This window comes from Haliotis cracherodii, unplaced genomic scaffold, assembly GCF_022045235.1.
Source record: "Haliotis cracherodii isolate W230 unplaced genomic scaffold, xgHalCrac1.p SCAF_5, whole genome shotgun sequence".
Lineage (NCBI taxonomy): Eukaryota > Metazoa > Mollusca > Gastropoda > Lepetellida > Haliotidae > Haliotis > Haliotis cracherodii.
In genome coordinates, this window is record NW_027266308.1 from 69,712,680 (window position 1) to 69,725,592 (window position 12,913).

A 12,913-nucleotide genomic window follows, 5' to 3' on the forward strand; every position below is an offset into this window, starting at 1 on the left:
ATTAAAATAATCATGGCATTCGTGATATTTAGAGCTAACATAAAAAAGGTATAAAGCAAATTAAGAAATTAAAGGGATTGACAAATATCCATGCAGAAAGACTGATGATAATTGCCAAGAAGACCGATCAATTTGTCGCAAACTGAGAATAGTTTTGTATACTATCTTTTCACTGGGCCACTGTCTACAAACGCTTAAAAACATTTGCGCGTACCAACAGCGGAACCAGTAAATATCCGTTTCCCAGAACACATGTGATTGACTTCCTCTGTTTACATTAATTTTTAAGAACCGGGAACTGACACGTGTGTAAGATAAACTTCACCCACAATCATCAGAAGATGGCAGCTTTTGATCCTGATATTGAAATCATGTATGTGTGTCGGTCGAATTTAGTATCACGTTCGCAAGTGCGAGTGATTATGTCTGAAACGTACAACCGAGCAAAACTTCCTGAAGCAATGGAAAACGATCTTGAACTTGTATGGAGTGATCGAGTGTCCAAAAACCCGAAGTTGTATAATGGTACCAAGTTCAGGATAGATTCTGTATCGTTTCATGGCGACATACTAACGTTAAATCTCGGGGTAACGTGTTACAAGGAATATATAGGGAGCAACTGGTCTCCTAGAGTAGGGCAATACCAAACTGTGGGTCGTCAGCTAAGTAACAACCCCCAGGTGCACCTGTCAGATCCTCTTGGCGTCGGGTCGTTTGTACTGACAAGTGATAATCGTGTGATCCTGCTGAGGAGAAGTGTACACTGTGGCGAGGCTCCTGGTCTGTGGGACGTCCCGGGTGGACATGCAGAGCCTGAGGTATACAAACATTGATGCGCTAGCTAGCAGTAACACTCTTTTTGTACTTAAAACAAGCAATTATTGAAAATGCATTAGAAGGGGTAAAGATAAAGCCTCCTATCCATCCTTGTCAATGCAAATCTAATTGTTTTGTTGCAAAAGAAGTCCTCAGGAAAGAAATGTACAAGGACACTGGGGAGGGTCATCCAGAAATATAACGAGTATTGTGAGATTGATGTACATCACAAGATTTGTGTTAGCAGAAAAGGCAGTGTTTCAACAGCATGACTCAGACTTGCTTGGACAGCCATTTTGTCTGCACCTTGTCCTCATGCCTTCAGTGTCTTAGACCTCCTTAACCATTTAATGTTCCACAAACTAAAAACTGTGAACTTCATTTCAAATAATGACTACAAGCTCTTTGTGAGGATGAAATAGTTCAGATTGTAACCATGGTAACTTGCAAAACATTAAATTGTGAGCGTCATTGTAGTAGCACCAAGGATAACTTCAGACACACATTGTCTCTCTGAGCCCATTGCAGACTAAAGGTGAATGGACAGTCATCTCCCTGTAAATAGCATGGTCACTCTGAGAAATCTGTCTTGACATATTTGTGTAGATTATGTTGTTGTCTGATAATGCATTTTTCACAAAACACAGTACTTGAAAATCAAACTATTGGCGTGAATATCTTATCATTTTACCATGTTATTTACAATATTTTTTGAAATGTGCAATGAAACAGGTTAAATGAATACTGGACGATCTGTACCGTGTATAGTTTGTTAGACTCTTCCACACATTGGATAACCCATACCCACATGTATCTTATTACCTGGATAACCTGTACCTACCTGTATCTAATCAACTGGATAACCTGTACCTACCTGTATCTAATCAACTGGATAACCTGTACCTACCTGTATCTAATCAACTTGATAACCTGTACCCACCTGTATTTAATCAACTAGATAATCTGTAGCTACCTGTATCTAATCAACTTGATAACCTGTACCTACCTGTATCTAATCAACTGGATAACCTGTACCTACCTGTATCTAATCAACTGGATAACCTGTACCTACCTGTATCTAATCAACTGGATAACCTGTACCTACCTGTATCTAATCAACTGGATAACCTGTACCCACCTGTATCTAATCAACTGGATAACCTGTAGCTACCTGTATCTAATCAACTGGATAACCTGTACCCACCTGTATCTAATCAACTAGATAACCTGTACCCCTCTGTATCTAATCAACTGGATAACCTGTAGCTACCTGTATTTAATCAACTGGATAACCTGTACCCACCTGTATCTAATCAACTTGATAACCTGTACCTACCTGTATTTAATCAACTGGATAACCTGTAGCTACCTGTATTTAATCAACTGGATAACCTGTACCCACCTGTATCTAATCAACTTGATAACCTGTACCTACCTGTATCTAATCAACTGGATAACCTGTACCTACCTGTATTTAATCAACTGGATAACGTGTACCCACCTGTATCTAATCAACTAGATAACCTGTAGCTACCTGTATCTAATCAACTTGATAACCTGTACCTACCTGTATCTAATCAACTGGATAACCTGTACCTACCTGTATTTAATCAACTGGATAACCTGTAGCTACCTGTATTTAATCAACTGGATAACCTGTACCCACCTGTATCTAATCAACTGGATAACCTGTACCCCTCTGTATCTAATCAACTGGATAACCTGTAGCTACCTGTATTTAATCAACTGGATAACCTGTACCCACCTGTATCTAATCAACTTGATAACCTGTACCTACCTGTATTTAATCAACTGGATAACCTGTAGCTACCTGTATTTAATCAACTGGATAACCTGTACCCACCTGTATCTAATCAACTTGATAACCTGTACCTACCTGTATCTAATCAACTGGATAACCTGTACCTACCTGTATCTAATCAACTGGATAACCTGTACCCACCTGTATCTAATCAACTAGATAACATGTAGCTACCTGTATCTAATCAACTTGATAACCTGTACCTACCTGTATCTAATCAACTGGATAACCTGTACCTACCTGTATTTAATCAACTGGATAACCTGTAGCTACCTGTATTTAATCAACTGGATAACCTGTACCCACCTGTATCTAATCAACTGGATAACCTGTACCCACCTGTATCTAATTAACTTGATAACCTGTACCTACCTGTATTTAATCAACTGGATAACCTGTAGCTACCTGTATCTTATCAACTAGATAACCTGTATCCACAGATTCGTACCTTGTATATTAGTATATTAGACTCACACACAAATGTTGGGTAACACCATACCTAATCAACTTAATGATTCGAACCCGTGAAAGTGAAAGCTTTTTTTAACAAAATGCAAATGTATATGATTTTAAACATTATTCGCTTCTATTGTTATCTGTGACAATGACCTGAAAATGATATTTGACACTGTAGATGCAGCAGTGAGAACTTATGAAACAATCAATATAATTACAGAATTTTCTGAGAGTACTTCAATTGCTTATGAAAAGTATCAGCTCTACCACAACATTGATTAAACAAATTATTCAGGTTTTTATTTGTTTGTTTTCAAACAACACACGAGTAGACCAATCAAACTGTGTACACTTCTTGTATCACTGTCCGACTCCAAGACGTCAGACATCAAGAACGTGGGTTGCCGTGCGACGGCGTCAGCAAAAGCTGGCACCACCGCACATTTGGACCAGCTTGTGTAGGAGGATTTCTCTGTCTAAGGGATACTCTCCATGAGGTCCGAGATGAGTGTCAGCTGCTTGTGGGGGATGCTGAATGTGTTACGTGGTGCTTCATCTAAAGGATAATCACCATTTGTCCCAATCAGCATAGCACTCTTGGAGTTGGATTGAATGTTTCAAATGTATGAGGAATGGTTGTCTGTAGTTTATTGAATTAAATGTGCTCCAAATGTTTCAATGTGTGAAATGTGCTGTTAATAAATGATGTTTTTATGGTCTGTACTGGTTAACCCGGTCTGGTTTCGGACAACTTGCTTTAATACCAGCTCGTTTCGAATGCAACAAATAATGATTGAATATGAAAATATATGGGTACAATTCCTCCCAATGTGTGTACAGATCATCCAGATTTATGTATGGGTCATCCAAGTTTGTGAACAAGGCAGCCACACAAAGTATGAATGCTCCAAATCTGGTACAGCTTGGAAAGAAATTAGGGGTGGAAATTAGCAGTAGCCCGCTAGCCTCAATGTGTTATCACTAGGGCTGGGACGAGTCCAAATTTACTACCCAGGTACCCACCACCCGACCCTACCCGGGGACCCGCTTTAGGTATTTAGAGATAGGTACAAACTGTCCGATTTGGAAACGTTTGACCTTAGCCCTTGCAAAATGTATTTAGATATATGTGTAAAGTGATCTGGTCATGCATCCACTGAAGTTTACTTCATGAAGTTTTATCTTTATTCAAACATATAAAAGTCAGAATGAGTGGGTGCATTGTCAGAAAGAAATGGGAACATTAGTGACTTATAGTGTAACCATAGAATTTTAGATAATCTAGATGATATTGTGTCATGTGAACCCTGAAGAATTATTGATTACTGAATCTAAATGAAGGATGCATGGCTTTTTCAAGCCAATCAGTGGTCAGCTTCCTTTCTTTACTGCCTAGATTCTTGTCAGATCTTCACGAGGAGAGGTGTCGTATCAGAGTTAAAGATTTGATTTTAATGAGATTGATTCTCTTGCATTGTTTGCTGGGTTTTGTATTCTAGAAAACAGGTGGGCATTGTCGTTGATGAGTTTGTCCGCTGTTGTTGTTTGCTTGTTACATTTCCTTTACCCGCGACCACCTGGTGTCATATTAACTGATTTTCAGTGGGCATTAATTTATTGTTCACAGCCATTTTGCCCTTTTCACCAAATGGAATCTGGGGATAATGCAGAGTGGTTATTCTGTTGCCATGACAGTTAATATTTAATGAGGATATCTGGGTTTGATCACAATAATCAAAGTGTTTTGTACTTGAAATGTGTTATGTAGAGAATGTGGTGAAGATATTTCTTGATATCTGTTTTAGATATGTTGCTTTAGTCTGCTGGTGTTTGTGTTTGATAAACGTTATGAGGGTTTAAGAAAAATAGGTACTGCAATATGATTGCTTACATTTTAATTTCCCCTAGCTATGCACGCCCCTGCGCAACCCACCCTGTTCTTTCAGCATTGATGTCATGGAACTATGACAAGACAGTAAACACATTCAACGCTTAAGTAATGTTGTGTAGAGATGATGTGACCCCTTATCTTCTGCTAGTAGATGAAATACATTGGGTGGAAGTGAAGGAAAGTTCAGTCTTAGTTTTCGACACAGTTTGGAAATACGTTAATACAGAACTTATTAGTATTTGAGAAAAATGGTGTTGGAATCATTAATCTCTTTGAATTTTGGAAAGGCAAGAAAATGGCCATTTTCATCTATTAAATCGTTTATGAACCGGACCCCCGCATGTTCCATCTTTCATAACATATACGGTACTTTCCTTATCAAGTCCGATGTGGTTGTGCCAAATCATGTCACCGAGAATGTTTTCATTGTGTACTGGAAGAATACCTTCAGCGAAGTCAAACCAAGCTAAAATAAGATCATAATAAAGTGTCAAGTCTTTGAAAAGCATTTAGGAGTGATACACATAAGGAAGAGAATTTATGGATGTCAACTTCTTTATTGTAAAGAAGTTGATATCCAGAAATTCTCTTCCTTATAATAAAATGTGCTTCTTTTATTTGGGAGAATATTTGGTCTTGACTGGTTACAGTTGAATTCCTTTTCTATCGAACAAATTTGACTTTGTTTTATTGTTTTCAAACAAGGCACACCATTTTGATCTTGTCATGTAATATTGAAAACTTTTGAGCTTGAATTAATCCTTTAATTTTGGGGGGTTTGAATCCTCCGTCTTTTGTGCAACAAATTATTTTGTTCCTTTTTATCTTGCTGGGCTTATTTCTCCAAACAAACTTAGGGCATTATTTTGAAAACTATTAATGACATTATCTGGTGGATTAGGTATAGACGAAAACGTGGTTCAGTTTCGGTACAATAATGGATTTAATATGGTATTTCTTCCCAGTGGCATCATGATTCTGGCAGACCAAATATTCGTCAGAGGTCCTTTATACAAAAATGTCTTTCTTTTTGGGGGTTTGGAAGTAACATCAGAAAATGGATAAATGTCTTGTACACCAACATACAGTCATGTGTAACTGTGAATGGATGAACATCCACCTGGTTTGATATACAGAGGGGATGTCGTCAAGGGGACCCCGTCAGCCCCTATATTTTTCTTTTATGTGCCGAGATACTGGCAATATTAGTTAAGAAAAATAAAGATATCAAAGGATTATGTATTAATGGTAAAGAAAATATCATAGAACAGTATGCTGATGATACTGAATTCATTTTGGATGGAAGCAGAACCTCATGCGAAGAAACAATTCATACTTTAAAACAGTTTGCTAATATTTCAGGTTTAAAAATAAATTATGATAATTCCGAAGTTATTTGGATAGGGAGTAGAAAGAATAGTGATGTAAGGTATATACCTGAATTGAATATTAAATGGAATCCAGCAACTTTTAGAGTTTTGGGAATTGTTTTCTCCACAGATCTTGATTTAATTTAAGATTTGAATTATAGAAGGAAACTTTATGAAATTGAACAAATCATTAAAAAGTAGATAAAAAAAGAATTATTACTCCTCTAGGAAAGATAGCAGTTATTAAGGCATTATTAGTTTCTAAATTGAATTATTTTTTCTTATCGTTGCCCAATCCTTCAGAGCAGTTTATGAAGGAGTTGAACAAGTTACTGTTTGCATTTTTATGGAATAATAAACCAGATAGAATTAAACGTCAAGTGATATGCAAATCCTCTGCAGATGGAGGTGTGGGAATGGTTGATGTTTTTAAGTATGTCAAATCTCAGAAAATCTCTTGGATCAAGAAGGTGTTGTCTGAAGACTATCAGACCAACTGGAAGGCGTTGTTGATGTCTTGTCATCCTAAATTATCCACTATGCACAAATACGGGTCCTCTTTTATCCAGAAATTGAGTAATCAAACTCTTAATCCTTTTTGGAAAGAATGTTCGGAGGCTTTTTATGAACTCTCTAATAAGGCTACAATTGACACCTTTGATGCACTGGTAAGAGAACCTCTATTTTATAATCCAGATATCAAGATTGACAAACAAACTGTTTTTTGGAAACAGTGGGTTGATGCAAGAGTGTATAGAATTTGTGATTTATTAGATATAAATGGTTGTTTTTTGTCATACAATGACTTTTGTAGAAAACATGAGTTCACATTGCCAATCATGCAGTTTAATAGTACAGTTTCTGCAGTTTCAAACTATATTAAGAAGGCAAACATAAAAATGGAGAACACTATTAGCCCTTTAGATTACAGTTTATTATTGACTAAACTTTTCTCATTAAAGAAAGTTTCCAAACATGCCTACTATACACTTTTGGGACCTTTGGTTAGTTGGAAAGCCAGACAGAAATGGGAATTTATTTTTGGTGAATTAAACTGGAAATCCATTTTTATAAAACCTTTCAAAATAACCAAAGATACAAAGCTTTGGTGGTTTCAGTTCAGGATAACTCATAGGATACTTACAACCAACTCATTTCTATTTTATATCAAGAATGTTGACAGTGATCGATGTACTTTTTGTAGTGATGAAAGAGAGACGATCGTCCATCTCTTGTGGGAGTGTGATATTGTACAGAATTTTTGGAAACAGTTTATGAGCTGGATAAATGACAAATGTGGACACATTCATAATCTAAATCTTTCAGCAGAATTTATTATTTTTGGCTTTAAAAAAAATCTTATTACTGATAAAGTGTTTGATTTTATCATCCTGTTCACAAAATACTTTATCTACAGATGTAGAGTTCAAAATATACTACCAAATATACAGTTTTTAAAGAATGAACTCAAACTTCGCTATAAGATAGAGAAAAGACGTTTTTTGTCCACAAACAGAGGTTTGGAATTTAACAAAGACTGGATGATGTACCATAACCTTTTTGAATTTTAGGATATGTATATGTATGTGTTCATGTGTATGTATGTGTGTGTATATGTATATATGTGTATACACGTATATATATATATATGCTTGTGTTCATGCCTATATTATGGTATGCCCATGTGTTAGTGTCTACATTTCCGTATCATTCAATTGGAACCACTGACTTGAGATTTGAGATCTCTCTTTGAGAATATAATGTGTGTGTGTGTATGAGCGTCCTTGTGGCGTCCCTGTGAAAGCGTGTAAATGGTGTTTGTATGAGTAGTGTGAATGGCTGTTGTTTTTATGATAAAAAAAAGGGGACTCCATCATGTGATACATGTATATTATGTATTAAATCATTTATTATCACTAGTAATATCAATCTCACATTACAAATGATGTGCAAACAGTCAATGTATTAATATGCACTATATCATGTACAATGTATCCTGAACCCTGAATAAAAAAAGTATTGCAAAAAAAAAAAATATTCGTCAGAGTTTCACATGATTTAGGTTTCTCACCATAGTTAATGTCGGTTATTTCATCAAGGTGTAAACTAAATTTTCTACTTAAGTACTGTTTACTGTTGTCTGCCAGGAGTTGGTTGGGAAGAAACCGTTTGAGGAAATAGATGTGTCCACCATGGATTCTCAAGCTGTCACTGAGGAAATCTTTGACTCCATCCTGCGTGAGATTCGGGATGAGGTTAATCTGCCACAGTCATCCTTGTCCGATCCGGAAGTCCTTGGTATAGCTCGGAACACCACTAGTGCAGGCAGACCCAGCATGGAGTTTCTTGTCAGGTATGGAGATGTATAGTGTTGTCCTTGTGTAAAGCTTCAAGTGAGTGATGATTGTATACATCTGTATCAGCTGCAGAGCTTGAGATAAGTTGCATATTTGTGTAAAATACACATTAAATAAACTGAAATACGTTGACAAATCAAATACGCAACAAAAACCATAAATACGCTATGAAATAAAATTAATGCATATATTACAACCATTATATAAAATGGTTGCGTATATTACTACTGTTAGATAAAATGATTGTGTATCAGTTGATCGCGAAATTCACTTAACAACAGTTACATTTGGAAAAGCTTGTGTGACAACCATGCTGATAGATGCCTGTCGAAAAGCACGTCCTGCCAAGTCAATGTACATGTATCTTAAACAGTCGCTGATTGGTGACTTAGAGCGCCTTTCACACGATGCTAGGTTTTGCAGACAAAAATGTCTTCCTGGAGCAGACGCAGACGGGTGTACTACTATTCACATAGTTTTTTATAATTTGAGGGGATTGTTACGAAACAGGTTTTCAAGTTAAAATACCCAAATGTCAAGAAACAGGCGGGTAAAGAATATTTGAATACCCTCTGAAAATTGTGGATACCCAATCAATATCAAACCACTGGGTAAAATACCCCAATAACCAAAGCCTATCTATCTATAGCTCTGTGTTGTACGGTGTGAAGTGTGAAGTGTGAAGAGGAAGTGAGGTCATAAGATGTCTATCTGCAGGTGCAGTCTGACGTCGGAGGAGGTGGTGTCTCGGTACAGGCAGGGCAGCCAGGCCGAGGCTGACGAGTCCACCAGCATCAAGATGCTCCCTCTAGAAGACGCTGTTGTCTTGAAAACAAAGAATCCTGACTTGTGGGGGAAACTGGCTCCTTCTGGCAAAGGGTGTTTCATTCTTTACGGGTTAACAAACAGTAGTTAGTCCAATGAGTGTCCTCCCACACGCCTCAGCTGGTGTTGTCTAGCAACAAGTTGGAATGTGCCTTCCTTCACTACCACAGGTCACAGACAACTAACCTGCTGTCATACTGTTTATTACACATGTATTTTGAACCATGCTGTAGAGATTTACATCTTGTAAAGTGAGTGAGGTTGTTTAGCAACGTCATCCGCAATGGCAGCTATACAGAATGTATGATGGGACACTGCTGCATGAGGTACTCTGCGAGGAATATCTCATGTTGGCACTTTGATGCAAGGGACATTTCATACATATGATCATGTGATCACATTGTGGGTTGCCAATACTTCTATGTTAGTTACAATTAAGTACATTTTGCTAATATGGGTCACTTCCCGTATCGTGGAATTTAGTAATGTGGATCAAATCATATATCATGTACTTTGCTAATGTGGGTCAATTCCTGTATCGTGAAATTTAGTTATGTGGATCACTTCCTGTATCTTGGACTCAGTAATGTGGGTCACTTACTGTATCGTGGAATTTAGTAATGTGAATCACTTCCTGTATCTTGGACTCAGTAATGAGGATCACTTTCTGTATCTTGGAATTAAGTAATGTGGATCAAATCATATATTTTACTAATGTGGGTCACTTCCTGTATTGTGGAATTTAGTAATGTGGATCACTTCCTGCATCTTGGACTCAGTAATGAGGATCAAATCACATATCATGTACTTTGCTAATGTGGGTCACTTCCTGTATCGTGGAATTTAGTAATGGGGATCAAATCATTTATCATTTACTTCAGTAATGAGGGTCACTTCCTGTATCGTGGAATTTAGTAATGGGGATCAAATCATATATCATATACTTTACTAATGTGGGTCACTTCCTGTATCGTGGAATTTAGTAATGGGGATCAAATCATATATCATATACTTTACTAATGTGGGTCACTTCCTGTATCGTGGAATTTAGTAATGTGAATCACTTCCTGTATCTTGGACTCAGTAATGAGGGTCACTTCCTGTATCTTGGAATTTAGTAATGTGGATCAAATCATTTATCATTTACTTTACTAATGTGGGTCACTTCCTGTATCGTGGAATTTAGTAATGTGGATCACTTCCTGTATCTTGGAATTTAATCATGTGGATCAAATCATATATCATGTTTTTTACTAATGTGGGTCACTTCCTGTATCATGGAATTTGATAATGTGGATCAAATCATATATCATGTTTTTTACTAATGTGGGTCACTTCCTGTATCATGGAATTTAATCATGTGGATCAAATCATATATCATGTTTTTTACTAATGTGGGTCACTTCCTGTATCATGGAATTTAATCATGTGGATCAAATCATATATCATGTTTTTTACTAATGTGGGTCACTTCCTGTATCATGGAATTTAATCATGTGGATCAAATCATATATCATGTTTTTACTAATGTGGGTCACTTCCTGTATCTTGGTGTCATTCATCTCTCAGGCTCCCATGACAACACTGAACCATGTTTGATATTATGAAGCTATATTCTTCCATTGAATGTAAATATTTGTAACTCGTATATGTTTGTCTTAATGCTGTTCTTAACAGGGTTTTTTAATCTGCATGTTATTTTTTCGTGCAATCAATATCGGAGAAAGCTGCACGTTATTTCCAGGCTGCTTGTTGAGAGGACAGTTCCTGACTGAATCATCAGCTGTGAATGTTGTATTCATACACCACACTTTTATACCGGTGACATCAGATTTCAACCTACAATTTCGATTAGTGAGTAATAAATAAATTATCACACACAACCACATTAGATACTGTTTATATTACAACTTGTGTATTTCAAAAGTAATCTATATATATCGCTATAAATTAATGTTTGTGTGGATTGATTTCATCATCACGTCATGGACCTAGTGGGATCATTTCATCATCACGTCATGGACCTTGTGGGATCATTTCATCATCACGTCATGGACCTTGTGGGATCATTTCATCATCACGTCATGGACCTTGTTAATGTTTTGGAATTATTATATATTTATTTTCTACGTGGATATATATACATATAAATAAAATGTACCATACTGACAAATTTTGTTGACAATTTTTCAGAAATATGACACATGAGATGAAATTCCCAAAGACAGATGATTGATGTGTGTAGAAATGAGAATGTCTGAGACAGAGTGTGTGTGAGAGTGTTTGTGTGACAGTGAGTGTGAGATAGTGTGTGAGTGTAAGATAGTGTGTGTGTGACAGTGAATGTGAGATAGTGTGTGTGTGAGATAGTGTGTGAGATAGTGTGTGAGTGTAAGATAGTGTGTGTGTGTGTGACAGTGAGTGTGAGATAGTGTGTGAGTGTAAGATAGTGTGTGTGTGACTGAGTGCATGATAGTGTGTGTGTGACTGTGTGAGATAGTGTGTGTGTGACAGTGAGTGAGATATTGTGTGAGTGTAAGATAGTGTGTGTGTGACTATGAGTGTAAGATAGTGTGTGTGTGACTGTGAGATAGTGTGTGTATGTGTGACTATGAGTGTAAGATAGTGTGTGTGAGATAGTGAGTGTTAGACAGTGCGTGATCTAGAGTAAATGGGTGAGATAGTGTGAGTGAGATTGTGTGTCAGAGTGCATGTGAGATAGTGTGTATTCGAAAGAATGAGTGTGAGACAGTGAGTGTGTGAGGTACAGTAAGTGTGAGACAGTTAGATTGAGTTAATGTGAGATTGAATGAGTGTGAAATAGAGTGAGGAGATAAACACAAGTTATCATGGTTACACATAGCTACCTGGCCTGTCTACAGAGCCAGCAGGAAAGTGGAAGACAAACTACAACCAAGAACAAAACTGCCAAGGAAAAAAGTCCCCCATGATCTGTGTGAGCTATGTGTGAATCTAAACCCCTCCAATGAGCTGCCATGACAACGCTTGGGGGTAAAAGTTGACCTTGTTCTAGTTCTGATGCAAGGTCAAGGTCATTATTACTCAGAGGTCACAAGGTCATGTACTAACAGGACAGCGATGACTTCCAACCTGTTTATTTGGCAATACTTGTGTCTACATATTAAGGGTAAATTTTATTACTGATTTTATCTATAGGTATATCCATATCAACAAGCTCACAGTTACTCTCCTGATTACTGTGTGATGTGGCAGTGGAGATTGTGTGAGTGTATTGGTAGAGAATGTCAGCATGTGACTGAAACTGACTGAGCGTTGTCATGGCCAAATTGCCATTTGTGAGTGAGTGAGCGAGTGAGCGAGTGAGCGAGTAGGTTTCACGCCAGCCTTGGCGATA

The 12,913-nt window shown here is 37.2% G+C and overlaps 1 protein-coding gene across 1 annotated transcript; it reads left to right on the forward strand.

Annotated features, from left to right (window-relative positions):
- The first annotated feature begins 187 nt into the window (after positions 1 to 187).
- LOC139442432 (uridine diphosphate glucose pyrophosphatase NUDT22-like) lies at positions 188 to 11,688 on the forward strand. The gene is made up of 3 exons (XM_071223243.1): positions 188 to 818; positions 8,503 to 8,708; positions 9,430 to 11,688. The coding sequence occupies exons 1-3, from the start codon at positions 342 to 344 to the stop codon at positions 9,626 to 9,628; spliced, it is 882 nt and encodes a 293-aa protein (XP_071079344.1). The 5' UTR covers positions 188 to 341; the 3' UTR covers positions 9,629 to 11,688.
- The last annotated feature ends 1,225 nt before the right edge of the window (positions 11,689 to 12,913 follow it).

What these genes read in the sequence shown, in the direction of transcription:
- LOC139442432 (XM_071223243.1), top strand. Translation starts at nt 342, where the DNA reads ATGGCAGCTTTTGATCCTGATATTGAAATCATGTATGTGTGTCGGTCG. An exon ending in GTGGACATGCAGAGCCTGAG is followed by an intron (nt 819 to 8,502) that starts GTATACAAACAT and finishes GTTGTCTGCCAG; the next exon opens with GAGTTGGTTGGGAAGAAACC. An exon ending in AGCATGGAGTTTCTTGTCAG is followed by an intron (nt 8,709 to 9,429) that starts GTATGGAGATGT and finishes GTCTATCTGCAG; the next exon opens with GTGCAGTCTGACGTCGGAGG.